We start from the raw sequence: 15,162 nt of genomic DNA, 5'->3' as shown, positions 1-15,162 counted from the left end.
GAAGAGGCAATCAGATTCTCCAGACTGGGAGTTGAAGTGACAAGGTTTTTGAGAAGATGTGTAGCTCAGGTTGTTGAGGAGTTTGTTGACTTGCTCGCCAAGCTGGTTAGTTTATTTGCAGATGTTTCATCACCATACTAGATAACATCATTTGTGCGCCTCCTAGTCTAATTGATGTTCCTCTTTGTCCATGTGTATTGAAACAACATGACAATGTAGCCGGCTTAAGAGATGCCAACCAAAGACACACCCAAGAATTCCTGGAGGCCTAGCACTCGCACCAGAGCTCCATTAACAAACATGTAGAACTGGACCCCATATATCAACCACTAAAAAACAAATCCGCAAGTGATGCCACCCACCCCAACAAACCAAGATACATAAATAGCAAGCAGGACAGAACAACAACGCTTCACCCAAGGTTCACTGATAGGTCACCGAGTTTGGTGACAGAATGTCTGCAAACAAACTTACCAGCTCAGTGAGCAAGTCAACAAACGTAGTTGAAGTCACAGTTAAATTAAGCCTGTAGAGTTGATAGAGAAGGAGATTCTTTCTGGTGTGAATACTGCAAATGAGTGCATTTGAGATCTATAAAGAAGTGTTTTTGTGATTAACAGGAATACATTTTTAACCAAGTGTTTAGAAATCTTTAAACGTGCATTTTATTTAAATGGCTTGGTTCTTTCTACTTTATCTCTATTTCCTTTATTGCATAAATTTTTTACCATAACGCCCAAATGTGCAAGATGGCATACTTATACTTCAGTAATAGACTGCCTTGTTTAAAAAAAAAGCCCACAAAATATTATTTAGCAAGCCAGAGTTCAGTCTGGGATCTGACTATTTTTAGAATTCAATCATTACATTTGAATTTTACCGGTTAGGCTATCATCTATTATTCATCCCTAGCTGCTCAAAAAGCACAACCACATTGCTATAGGTCTGGAGTCACATTTGGCCAGTCCAGGTAAAGATGGAGTACATGGGGCATTCTTTGTTCCAGTGCTATTTCAGCCCCACCCACAACTCTTTCACTGATATATCAGTGATATTATTGGTGCTGCTTTTCTCTCTCATCCAGAATTGGAAAAGTTGATTGATTTTGCTTCTAATTTCTACCCTGCTCTCACTTTCACCTGGCCCATCTCTGACTCCTCCTTTCCCTTCCCTTCCTGAACATCTGTTTAGAGGCTGGCCACCAATATCCACTATAAATTCATAGTTACATTGACCACACAGTCTCAAACCATGCTTCCTGGAAAGGCTCAATTCCATTCTCCCAATTCTGCTATCTCCATCAGATCTGTTCCAAAGATGCCAACTTTGACAAGGCAGCATCTGAAATGTCCACCTTCTTTCTCAACAGAGAATTCCTCAGCACCATTTTTGACAGGGCCCTCAGCCAGGTTTGACCCATCTCAGGAACTTTGGCCCTCACCACATCGTTTTCCTCCTGCAACAGTGCTAGGGTCCTCTTGTCTTCACCTACCATCCCACCAGAGTCCATATCCAGAGGATCATTAGCTGGCATTTCTGCCACCTCCAGTGAGATGATAACACCAGACACATATTCCCCTCCCCTTCCCTTGTCAGTCTTCCTCAGGGATCATTCTCTCTGGTCCATTCTTCCTTCATTCCCAACACCCAGCCTGACAGCCACACGGCACCTTCCCCTGCAACCACCAAAGGTGCAACGCATGTCTATTTACTTCCTCTTCCTCAGTATCCAAGGGCTCCAACACCCTCCAAGTGAAGGAGCACTTTACTTGCAATTTTTGCAATCTACTGTACTGCTTTCACTGCTCACAATGTGGTATCCTCTACGCTGGGGAAACAAAGTGTAGACTGGGTGACCGCTCTGCTTCCAGTTGCCTGCCACTTTAACACCATCCTCTTCCCTTGTCAAGATCTCCGTCTCAGGCTTGTTGCAGTCCTCCAGCAAAACTCAGCACAAGCTGGAAGAACAGCACCCCATTTTCTGCTTAGAGACCCTACATCCTTCTGGACTCAATATCAGTTCGATAACTTGAACTCTCCCATGTCCTTACCCTAACCCCAACACATCAGACCTTGTTATCACAGTCTGCTATTACATACAACGCAGTGTCAGCCACCAACAGTCCCCATTACCAGCTATTCACCCTCCTAGCCAGATCGTAGCTCCTTCTTTGTCTGCCCAGCTGCTCTTGTATCTCTTTGGACTCTACCCCTAGCTATCCTTACACCACCCTCTCCCCCACCTTGTCTTTTGCACATAGACTGCCTCGCTACCATTACTTCTGATGAGGGGTCACTCGAGCTGAAACATTAACTTTGATTTCTCTCCACAGTTGCTGCCAGACCCGCTGAGCTTTTCCAGCTATTTCTGTTTTTGCTTCTAGTAAAGACAGCAATTTCCTCCTTTAAGGACCATCAGTGAGCCAGTTATTCCTGACAGTGGACAACGATTTCATGATCATCATTCGGATCATACTTCCTGTTTCTTTTAACTGAATTCAAATTCCACCATCTGTCACAGCAGGATTTGAACACATACACCCTGACTTTTACCTGGGACTGTGGATTAATAGTCCAGTCGTAAGCTTAATACTACTCATTCTGAAAATGGAAACACATCTTATTCCCATGTCAAAATACGGTGTTCAGTTTTTTTCTCTGAAACAAACACCTCTATACAGCTTTCTAAGCTCATCTTGAGAACCTGGTTTAACAGCACAGAAGAATACAATGTAATCACTACGTTAACAGCTTTGTGTCAAACTCCACGGAATGGTGCCTCATGTACTATTGATCTCCAACTACTATTTGGCCTCTGCCACAGCAATTTCTCATGCTTAATGACAAGATGTTTACCAAATCTGAATCATCACTACTTTTCTACAAGTGACTTTCTGTTTAATTTCTTATGTAATAAATGCTAACCTCAGATCAATCTATTACCTCTTGATGCCCATATCTCGAATGGCTGAAGAAGGAGGTCCAATAAAAATGATGCCCTCCTTTTTACATCGTTCTGCAAATTCTGTATTCTCAGAAAGGAATCCATAGCCTGGGTGGATGGCCTGCAAGAGATAAACCACAGAATGAATACTGTTGGGGGACATGGCTCAACAGGGGAAGGTGCCAGCAGCCAGATTAGTGGCATGTGGCTAGCTCCGCTGCACAGGAGTGCAGGAATTTTTAAAAAGTGGTAGAGTTATAGTGATAGGGGGTTCAATTGAAAGGGGAATAGGCAGGCGTTTCTGTGGCCACAAACATGACTCCCAGATGGTATGTTGCCTCCCTGGTGCAAGGGTCAAGGATGTCTCGAAGCGGCTGCAGGAGATTCTTGGAGGGTAGTGGGGGGTTGTGAACAGCCAGCTGTTGTGTTGCAAATAGGCACCAACAATAGAGGTATAACATAGGGTGAGGTCCTACAAGCCGAATTTAGGGAGTTAGGAGACAAACTGAAAAGTAAAACCTCAAAGGTAGAAATCTCAGGATTGCAACTACTGCCACGTGCTAGCCAAAGTAGGAATGGCAGGATAGCAATGAATATGTGGCTTGGAAGGATGGGGCAAGAGGGAAGGATTTAAATTCCTGAGATGTTGGAACCGGATCTTGGGGATGTGGGACCAGTAAAAGCTGGATGGTCTACATCTGACCAGGGTAGAGTGCAGGTTCATAGTCGCTTGAAAGTGGAGCTGGAGGTAGGATAGTGAAGGTGGTGTTTGGTATGCTTGCTTTTATTAGTCAGTGCATTGAGTGCAGGAATTGGGAAGTCATGTTGAGGCCGTACAGGACATTGGTTAGGCCATTTCTGGAGTACTGCGTGCAATTCTGGTCACCCTACTATAGGAAGGATGCTGTGAAACTAGAAAGGGTTCAGAAAAGATTTATGAGGATGTTGCCAAGGTTGGAGTGTTTGAGCTAAATGAGACACTGAATAGGCTGGGGCTATTTTCCCTGGAGTATTGGAGGCTAAGGGGTGGCCATATAGAGGTTTATAAAATTATGAGGGGCACGGATAGGGTAAATAGGCAAGATCTTTTCCCCAGGGTGAGGGAGCCCAAAATTAGAAAGCTTAGGTTTAAGGTGAGAGAGGCAAGATGTTAAAGGGAAATATTTTCAACTCAGAGGGTAGCGTGTACACGAAATCAGTTGCTACAGCAAGTGGTGGAAGCTGGTACGAATATAGCATTTAAAAGTCATCTGGATGGGTATATGAACAGGGAGGGTTTAGAGGGATATGGGCCAACTGCTTGCAAATGGGGCCAGATCTTTTTAGGATACCTGCTCGGCATTGATGAGTTGGACTGAAGGGTCTGTTTCCGTGCTGAATATTTCTATGTCTGGAACCAATGTCCTAGAGGGAGTATTTGCTAGTGGTGTTGGGGAGGTTTTAAGCTAACATGGCAGGTGGATGAGAACCAATGCAGGAAGTTGGAGAGAAGTAAATTGGAGACAGAAACAAAGGACAGTAAGGGGAAAAGTGAAAGTAGAAGGCAGAGAAACCAAAGACAAAAATCAAAAAGTGGCCATATTTCACAACGATTCTAAAAGGTCAGTAGATTTTTTTTTAAAAAAATGAGCCTGAAGGCTTCACGTCTCAGTGCAAGGACCATGTGTAAAAAGGTGGATGAATTAACTGCGCAAATAGTTATTAACGGATATGATGTGACTGGGATCACAGAGGCATGGCTCCAGGCAGACCGAAGATGGGAACTCAACACCCAGGGATATTTGATTTTCAGGAAAGATGGACAGAATCGAAAGGAAAGGGAGGTGGGGTAGTGGTAAAGGAAGAGATTAACACATTGGCAAGGAAAGACCTCAGCTAGGACGATGTAGAATCTGTATGGGTGGAGCTGCGGAACACCAAAGGGAAAAAGATGTTGGTGGGAGTTATGTACAGACCACCAAACAGGAGTTGTGATATTGGGCAACATACCAAACAGGATATTAGAGACGCGTGCAACACAGGTACAGCTACTATTATGTGTCTTCAATCTACATATTGATTGGACTAAACAAACTGGTAGCAATGCGATGAAGGAGGATTTCCTGTAATGTATGAGGGATGGTTTCCTTGAACAACATGTTGAGGAATCAACTAGAGAGCAAACCATCCTAGACTGGTTATTGTGTAACAAGAGAGCATTAATTAGCGACGTGGTACAAGATCCTTTGGGGAAGAGTGACCATAATATGGTAGAATTTTTCATTGAAATGGAGAGTGACACAATTAAATCTGAAACCAGGGTCCTGAATTTAGAGAAGGCTAACTTTGATGTTATGAGACATGCATTGGTTAGGATACTTACGGGGTTGACAGTGAAAATGCAACGGCAGACATTTAAAGAACACAAGTATCAACTTCAACAATTATATATCCCTGTCTGGCGTAAGAGTAAAACAGGAAAGTGGCTCAACCATGACTAACAAAGGAAATCGGGACAGTGTTAACGCCAAACAGAAGGCGTATAGATTGGCTAGAAAAAGCAGCAAACTCAAGGACTGGGAGAAATTTAAAACTTAGTAGAGGAGGACGAAGGGTTTAATTCGGAAAGGGAAAATGGTATGTGAAAGTAAGCTTGCGGAAAACATAAAAACTGACTGCAAAAACTTCTATATGTACATGAAGAGAAAAAGGCTAGTGAAAACAAATGTAGGTCAGTTGCAGTTAGAATCAGATGAATTCATAATGGACAACAAACAGATGTCAGACCGGCTGAACAATATACTTTGGATATTTCTTCACTAAGGAGGACACAAATAACTTTCAGGAAATGCTAGGAGACAGAGGGTCAAGCACAAAGGAGGAACTGAACAAAATCCTTATTCATCAGGATATGGTACTGGGAAAACAGATAGGATTAAAACCCAATACATCCCTCAGGCCTAATGCACTGCATCCCAAAGTACTTCAGGAAGTGGCACTAAAAATAGCAGATGCATTAGCGAACATTTTCAGCATTTCGTAGACTCCAGAAGAGTTCTAAAGGACTGAAGGGTAACTGATGTAACTCCACTCTTTTAAAAAAAGGAGCGAGCAAAAAAAATGGGGAATTGTGTGACATTGACTCCAGAATTTTCTTCACCATCAATCATTAACGCTATAACAGAGACATGGGTTTCTCATGGGCTGGAATGGTTGCTGGATATTCCAGGGTTTAGAACATTTAAAAAGAATAGGGAGGGGGGAAAAAGAGGAGGCGGTGTAGCACTACTAATCAGAGAGGGTATCACAGCTACAGAAGCTTCCTTTGTCAAGGAAGATCTGCCTACTGAGTCAGTATGGGTGGAAATTAGGAACAGCAAGGGAGTAGTCACCTCGTTAGGGGTTTACTACAGGCCCCCCAATAGCAGCAGGGAGATTGTAGAAAGCATAGGTCGACAGATTTTGGAAAAGTGTGGACGCAGTAGGGTTGTTGTAATGGGTGACTTTAACTTTCCTAATATTGATTGGAACCTCCTTCGAGCAGAAGATTTGAATGGAGCTGTTTTTGTAAGGTGTGTTCAGGAGGGTTTCCTAACGCAGTACGTTGACAGGCCGACGAGGGGAGAGGCCATTCTAGACTTGGTGCTCGGAAACGAGCCGGGGCAGGTATCAGATCTTGTGGTGGGAGAGCATTTTGGTGATAGTGACCATAACACTCTCTCATTCTACATAGCTATGGAGAAGGAGAGGATTAGGCAGAATGGGAGGATATTTAATTGGGGAAGAGGAAACTATGATGCGATTAGACACGAGTTAGGAAGCATGGACTGGGAGCAGTTGTTCCATGGTAAGGGAACTATAGACATGTGGAGATGGTTTAAGGAACAGTTGTTGGGAGTGATGAGTAAATATGTCCCTCTGAGACAGGCAAGACGGGGTAAGATAAAGGAACCTTGGATGACGAGAGCGGTGGAGCTTCTAGTGAAAAGGAAGAAGGTAGCTTACATAAGGTGGAGGAAGCTAGGGTCAAGTTCAGCTAGAGAGGATTACATGCAGGCAAGGAAGGAGCTCAAAAATGGTCTGAGGAGAGCCAGGAGGGGGCACGAGAAAGGCTTGGCAGAAGGAATCCGGGAAAACACAAAGGCATTTTACACTTACGTGAGGAATAAGAGAATGGTCAAAGAAAGAGTAGGGCCGATCAGGGATAGCATAGGGAACTTGTGTGTGGAGCCTGAGGAGGTAGGGGAAGCCCTAAATGAGTTTTTTGCTTCTGTCTTTACGAAAGAAACGACCTGTGTAGTGAATGAAACCTTTGAAGAGCAGGTGTGCATGCTGGAATGGATAGAGATAGAGGAAGCTGATGTACTGAAAATTTTGTCAAACATTAAGATTGACAAGTCGCCAGGCCCGGATCAGATTTGTCCTCGGCTGCTTTGGGAAGCGAGAAATGCAATTGCTTTGCCACTTGCGAAGATCTTTGCATCCTCGCTCTCCACTGGAGTCGTACCTGAGGACTGGAGAGAGGCAAATGTAATTCCTCTCTTCAAGAAAGGAAATAGGGAAATCCCCGGCAATTATAGACCGGTAAGTCTCACGTCTGTCGTCTGCAAGGTGTTAGAAAGGATTCTGAGGGATAAGATTTATGACCATCTGGAAGAGCATGGCTTGATCAAATACAGTCAACACGGCTTTGTGAGGGGTAGGTCATGCCTTACAAACCTTATCGAGTTTTTTGAGGATGTGACTAGTAAGGTTGATGAGGGTCAAGCTGTGGATGTGGTGTATATGGACTTCAGTAAGGCATTTGATAAGGTTCCCCATGGAAGGCTCATTCAGAAGGTCAGGAGGAATGGGATACAAGGGAACTTAGCTGCTTGGATACAGAATTGGCTGGCCAACAGAAGACAGCGAGTGGTAGTAGAAGGAAAATATTCTGCCTGGAAGTCAGTGGTGAGTGGGGTTCCACAGGGCTCTGTCCTTGGGCCTCTACTGTTTGTAATTTTTATTAATGACTTGGACGAGGGAATTGAAGGATGGGTCAGCAAGTTTGCAGACGACACAAAGGTCGGAGGTGTCGTTGACAGTGTAGAGGGCTGTTGTAGGCTGCAGCGGGACATTGACAGGATGCAGAGATGGGCTGAGAGGTGGCAGATGGAGTTCAACCTGGATAAATGCGAGGTGATGCATTTTGGAAGGTCGAATTTGAAAGCTGAGTACAGGATTAAGGATAGGATTCTTGGCAGAGTGGAGGAACAGAGGGATCTTGGTGTGCAGATACATAGATCCCTTAAAATGGCCACCCAAGTGGACAGGGTTGTTAAGAAAGCATATGGTGTTTTGGCTTTCATTAACAGGGGGATTGAGTTTAAGAGTCGTGAGATCTTGTTGCAGCTCTATAAAACTTTGGTTAGACCGCACTTGGAATACTGCGTCCAGTTCTGGGCGCCCTATTATAGGAAAGATGTGGATGCTTTGGAGAGGGTTCAGAGGAGGTTTACCAGGATGCTGCCTGGACTGGAGGGCTTATCTTATGAAGAGAGGTTGACTGAGCTCGGTCTCTTTTCATTGGAGAAAAGGAGGAGGAGAGGGGACCTAATTGAGGTATACAAGATAATGAGAGGCATAGATAGAGTCGATAGCCAGAGACTATTTCCCAGGGCAGAAATGGCTAGCACGAGGGGTCATAGTTTTAAGCTGGTTGGTGGAAAGTATAGAGGGGATGTCAGAGGCAGGTTCTTTACGCAGAGAGTTGTGAGAGCATGGAATGCGTTGCCAGCAGCAGTTGTGGAAGCAAGGTCATTGGGGTCATTTAAGAGACTGCTGGACATGCATATGGTCACAGAAATTTGAGGGTGCATCCATGAGGATCAATGGTCGGCACAACATTGTGGGCTGAAGGGCCTGTTCTGTGCTGTACTGTTCTATGTTCTATGTTCTATTAAGGATGCAATAACTGAGCATTGGAAAGTGGTGATGGAATTAATCGTTGTCAGTGTGGATTCACTAAAGGGAAATTATATTTGACAAATCTGGAATTTTTGGAGATGTGGCCAAGCAGAGAAGACAATGGTGAATCAGCAGATTTGTGTATCTGGGCCTTCAAAAGGCTTTTGACAGTTCCACATAAAAGATTAGCAAGGAAAATTAAAGCTCATGGTATCAGAGATAACGTTTTGATGTGGATAGAGAACTGGTTGGTAAATAGGGAGCAAAAAGAGTTGGAATAAAAGGGTCCTTTTCAGAATGGCAGGCAATGACAAGTGGGGTGCCACAGGGTTTAGTGTTGGGACCCCAGTTGTCCATAATATACATTAACAATTTGGTCAAGGGAATTGTATACCATATTTCCAAATTTGCAGATGACACTAAGCTGGGTAGCAGTGTGTGCTGTGAGGAGGATGCTAAGAGATGCTAAGCCTATTTTGGCCACATCTGCAGTACTATGTGCAGTTTCTGGTAGCCTCATTACAGGAGAGATGCAGAAGCGTTGGAAAAGGGGCAGAGATTTTCTTGGATGTTGCCTGGAATGGAGGGAAGGCCTTACGATCAAAGGTTAAGAGAGCTAGGGCTTTTCTCTTTAGAACGATGAAGGATGAGAGGTGACTTGATAGAGGTATACAAAATTATCAGGGGTATAGATAGAGTGGACGGCCAGAGACTTTTTCCTAGGGTGGATGTGAGGCATAGTTTTAAAGTGAGTGGAGGTAGATAAAGGGGAGACGTCGGAGGTAGATTCTTTACTCAGAGTGGTAGGGGCGTGGAATGCATTGCCGGAGAGGGTAGTGGAGTTGGCCTCATTAGGGGCATTTAAGTAGCTATTAGACAGGCATATGGACGATAGTATAACGTAGCGGTGGAGGTTAGATTGACTTTAGGATTAGGGTAAAAGTTCAGCACAACATCGTGGGCCGAAGGGCCTGTACTGTTCTATGTTCTAGATTGCAGGGTGACTTTGACAGACTGGCTGAGTGGACAAATACTTGGCAAATAAAATATAATATAGATAAATGTGAAGTTATCCACTTTGTACAAAAATAGGAAGGCAATTTCTTAGGGAACAGTGGCAGTTTAGAAAAAGGTGGGGTACAATAATACCTGGGTGGCATGGTGGAACTGTCGCTGAAGGCTGGCACACTGGTGCAGCATGCAGTGAGGAAAGCTAATAGCATGCTCTCTACATAGTGAGAGGATTTCAAGTATTGGAGTAAGGATGCCTTGCTGCAGTTATACAGGGCCATGGCGAGGCCGTACCTCAAGTATTATGTGCAGTTTGGTCTCCCAATCCAAGGAAGGACATTGTTGCTATTGAGGGAGTCCAGCAACGATTCACCAAACTGATTCCCGGGATGGTGGAACTGACACATGTGGAAAAACTGGATCAAGTGGGTCTTTATTCACTGGAATTTAGAAGAATATGGTGGGATCTCATAGAAACATACAAAATCTTGATGGGACTGGACAGGCTAGATGTGGGAAGAACATTCCCAATGTTGGGAAGTCCAGAACAAGGGATTACAGTCTAAGAATAAGAGATAAGCCATTCAGGACTGAAAAGGAGGAAGAATTTCTTCACTCAGTGTTGTGAAGCTGTGGAATTCTCTCCCACAGGAAGCTGTTGGGGTCAATTTACTAGATATATTCAAGACGGAGCTGGATGCAGCCCTTGCAGCTAAAGGGATCAAGGGGTATGGGAAGAGAGTGGGACTGGGATACAGAAATCGTATGACCAACCATTTTCGTATTGAACGACTGTGCAGGCTCCAAGAGCCGAATGGCCTACTCCTGCACCTATTTTCTAAGTTTCTAAAAACAACAAATCACAACAATAAAGCTGCGTCAGGATTCAGCACTATACATTAATGTTTTTTAAAAAGTTGTGACGCTTTTTAAGTACAAAATGAAAATGAAATATGAAGAACTTGATAAAAAGGGATCTTTTATACTTGGGAACTTATGAACTTAGTTGATACTTAAAGCTTATCTGAAAATGACATGCAATATCGCCAATACCAAGGGATTATTAGAAACAGAAGGAGCCCATTGAGTCCCCTGAACTACTTTTCCCTCTCATTCAATCAGATCACAACTTAGTTGCACCTCAAATCCATTCATGCTTTTGTTCCACATCCACTCATACCATTATTCATTTGAAACTTAGCTGTCAATTAACACTGACTCAATAATGACAGCCTTTTGTGGAAATAAATTCTATATTTTTCACTAACCTCCATGTAAAATCTGCTTCCTGGCTGGTTTAGCTCCAGTTTTAGGTCTATACTCACTTATACTGGATTCCACCGTCCAGACAAAACAGCTTTTCTCCATCTACCCAATTCAATAATTGTAAGTTACCCCTCAACCTTCTGAACTAGAGCAGACACAGTATTACATATGTTGTGCTCATCCAGATGTAGTCCATTCCCTCAAAAAACTAAATTATGCAGAAAAAAAACTCATGCAGAATAAGCCCTTAAAATACTACCATAACTGACCAAAACTACAGGTGTCTTAAGTTTTAGTTCTCTTGCAAGTGGAATAAATCCATTACAATACTGGCGTGAAATATATTTTTACAGAATATGAATTTTAGTTTGTCATTAACAAAGATAGAAAACAGTAATAACAAGGTGCAGAACTGGATGAACACAGCAGGAAAGCTGACGTTTCGGGTCTGGACCCTAAACATCAGCTTTCCTGCTCCTCTGATGCTGCTTGGCTGGCTGTGTTTAATCCAGCTCTACCTTGTTATCTCAGATTCTCCAGCATCTGCAGTTCCTACTATCTCTGGAAAACAGTAATGTTAGTTTATACAGTAATTCTATGATACACTGTAAATCACATGTATTATATTGCAAAGACCCATGATTCACAGAATGGCCAAGTTTAACATCTATTTGTCAATTTTATGGGGACTTCGTTCTGTACTCATTGTGTGGGATATCACTCAGACCTATGAGGCAGATAGTTTTATTAATTATAATGTAGTACAAAGGTAGGCAACAGTGCAATTCTCACATTCTCAATTTGAATCACAAATCAAAAAATGATTCAAAAAAATTACCTGCGCTGCTGCTGTTTTAGCTACCTGGATTATCTTTTCCACATTTAGGTAGCTCTGCTGGGAGGCTGCAGGTCCTATGTGGTAAGCTTCGTCAGCCTGATGAGTGAGAACGAATTAGTACACAATGGAATATCTAAAATAAACTTGAATCTTATAGTTTCTGTTATTTTGACTTCGATAAACATACTGGAGCAACAATCTCCATATCATCGCTCTCGTTGGCAAAATATTCTGGGAAATGTATTTGCAACTGCTTTTAGAACAAAAGAGCCTTAACCAAGGATTCCCAAAATTATGTTTAATAAACAATGTGATCAAAACCAAGATTTAGCATGTCATCAAAGACAACACAGCCATTAATGAAGATGAAGCAGGAGCAGATTGCCCAGGCAACAAACTCTATGTCTAAAGTATACATAGATTGTTTTGTAAAAAGTGGAAAATAACAAGTAAAGAAATCCAGCCTGTGTTGCATAATAGTTAATACCGGAAAGAAAAAATACCGCAAAGAAATTGATTGTGGAGGTGCAAACAGCAGTACTAGATCAGCTGCTTGTTATACAAATGCCATCTGACATTGTACCATGAAGTCAATGGATACTATGTACACTTATTCATTCCCATCTGTCGTGCCCTCGTGTGAAGTTAAATTTAACCCCCGATTTACTTTAAAGCATAGGCATTACTCATTCTGATGCGAAAACAACATTACAGCATCAGATTAATCCATAAAAACAATCAATATACAGATTGAAACATCATCACGCGTGCTCTGGTATCATGCCATACCATTGTGACATGCATGGAATTTTTGTCTGCTTCACTGTACACAGCAACAGAACGAACACCCAACTTCTTTGCTGTCCGCATTACTCTGCAGGCAATCTCACCCCGATTCGCAATTAGAATTTTCTCAATTCTGCAAGTGCCTGTAAAAGAAATCAAGAATTTATTTACATTTTATACAAATAAACTGCTTATAATCATGAACAGACAGCAAGCGTTCAGAAAATAAATCTATAAACACTATTATGGGAAAGATGATCTTCCTTTCTGATTAGATTTTGGCTACTATAATGGTATTTTCCAGTATCTTGGTGTTCAAGAGGGATCACAAGTGACAAGATGTAAATCAGCTTATAAAACTTGTTCATAATAAATCATGTAATATTTGTCAAATAATTTTTATTTAAAAATATCAATAATATCTTGGTTGTAAACAATACAAACTCCGACTCCAGAACAATAAAATGATGACCAAAGGAAAACAGTGTGGACACTGGAAATCTGAAGTAAAAACAAACAGAAATGCTACAGCTAAGATAATAAAGTGTGAGGCTGGATGAACACAGCAGGCCCAGCAGCATTTCAGGAGCACAAAAGCTGACCTTTCGTGCCTAGACCCTTCACCAGAGAGCCTCCTGAAACATCAGCTTTTGTGCTCCCGAGATGCTGCTTGGCCTGCTGTGTTCATCCAGCCTCACATTTTATTATCTTGGATTCTCCAGCATCTGCAGTTCCCATTATCAGAAATGCTACAGCTACTCAGCAGGTTTGGTAGCAAGCATGGAACCCACCTCGTCATCATCACCTGCCACACCTGTGGCAGGGTCTGTGGCTCCAGAATAAAACTATTCAGCCTTCATTAAACCCACCCCAAAATGGAAGGGAATCATCTTAATTCCTGTAGGATTGCCAAAGGAGGAGGACAAAGAAAAACAATCGATACTTCTGTTTGTGACCCTTCGTTATGGCAACCAGAGTTAAAAAGATACTTTTGCTTTCTTCACTGATACAGTCTTAAAACCTGATGAATTGAGAGAAGAATTAGGCAATTTGTCCCTGCCAAAATATAATGGCTGATCTGTTGGTGCCTTGAATTTCTCATTACCATCTACCTTTGAAGACCATTGATTCCATTGCCTTAAATGATTATACCTCTTAGGCATACAGTTCCAAAACTACACAAGCCTCAGGAAAACAAATTCTTCTCACCTCTGTTTTAAAAAGGCAAACCCTAAATTTTAAAATGCATCCTTGTTCTGAACTCAACCACAAGAAAAACCATCCTGTCCATGTAAGCCTTGTGAAGACCTTTCAGAATCTTATACACTTCAATCAAGTCACACCTCAATCTTCTAAACCCCAGTGGAAGCAACCCAAGTAACATGCTCATTCCAAGTATCAATCTCGTAAGTCTCCTCTGAAATGACTCCAAAGAACATAAGAACACAAGAACTAGGAGCAGGAGTAGGCCATTTGGCCCCTCGAGCCTGCCCCACCATTTAAAAAGATCATGGCTAATCTTTTTGAGACTCAGCTCCACTTATCCGCCCACTCACCATAACCCTTAATTTCTTTATCTTTCAAAAATTTATCTAGCCTTGCCTTCAAAACATTCAGTGAGGTAACTTCAACCACTTCACCAGGCAGGGAATTCCACAGATTCACAACCTTTTGGGTGAAGACCTTCCTCCTGACCTCAGTCCTACATCTGCTTCCCTTTATTTTGAGGCGATGCCCTCTAGTCCAAGTGTCACCTGCTAGCAGAAACAACCTCCCTGCCTCCATTTTACCTATTCCCTTCATAATCTTATATGTTTCTACAAGATCTCCCCTCATTCTTCTGAATTCCAATGAGTATAATCCCAGTCTACTCAGTCCGTCCTCACAATCTAACCCCCTCAACTCTGGGATCAACTGAGTGAATCTCCTCTGTACCCCTTCCAGTGCGAGGATATCTCTTCTCAAGTAAGGAGACCAAAACTGCACACAGTACTCCAGATGTGGCCTCACCAGGACCCTATACAGCTGCAGCATAGCCTCCCTGTTTTTAAACTCTATCCCTTGAGCAACGGCAGACAAAATTCCATTTGCCTTTTTAATCACCTGCTGCACCTGCAATCCTCCCTTCAGCGATTCATGCACGAGGACACCCAAGTCCCTCTGCACAGCAGCGTGCTGCAATTTTTTTACTATTTAAAACGTAGTTCATTTTGTTGTTATTCCTTCCAAAATGGATGACCTCACAATTACCAACATTGTACTCCATCTGCCAGACCTTTGCCCACTCACTTAGACTATCTACATCCCTCTGCAGACTTTCAGTGTCTTCTGCACACTTTGTTTTACCACTCACCTCAGTGTCATCTGCAAATTTTGATTTGTCCCCAACTTC

The 15,162-nt window shown here is 42.6% G+C and overlaps 1 protein-coding gene across 2 annotated transcripts in view; it reads right to left on the bottom strand.

Moving 5' to 3' along the window:
• mccc1 (methylcrotonyl-CoA carboxylase subunit) overlaps window positions 1–15,162 on the bottom strand; it is a 78,226-nt gene that overhangs the window by 49,450 nt on the left and 13,614 nt on the right. For both annotated transcript variants that reach the window (XM_059651118.1, XM_048542029.2), the window contains exons 3-5: window positions 12,774–12,913; window positions 11,985–12,080; window positions 2,944–3,065 (exon numbers count right to left, since the gene is read on the bottom strand). In XM_059651118.1, the coding sequence (XP_059507101.1) occupies window positions 2,944–3,065; window positions 11,985–12,080; window positions 12,774–12,913 (358 nt within the window). The remainder of the gene's footprint in view (window positions 1–2,943; window positions 3,066–11,984; window positions 12,081–12,773; window positions 12,914–15,162) is intronic.

The sequence above is a fragment of the Stegostoma tigrinum genome, chromosome 14, assembly GCF_030684315.1.
Source record: "Stegostoma tigrinum isolate sSteTig4 chromosome 14, sSteTig4.hap1, whole genome shotgun sequence".
NCBI classification, from domain to species: Eukaryota; Metazoa; Chordata; class Chondrichthyes; order Orectolobiformes; family Stegostomatidae; genus Stegostoma; species Stegostoma tigrinum.
This window is presented reverse-complemented; position numbering and strand designations above follow the sequence as displayed.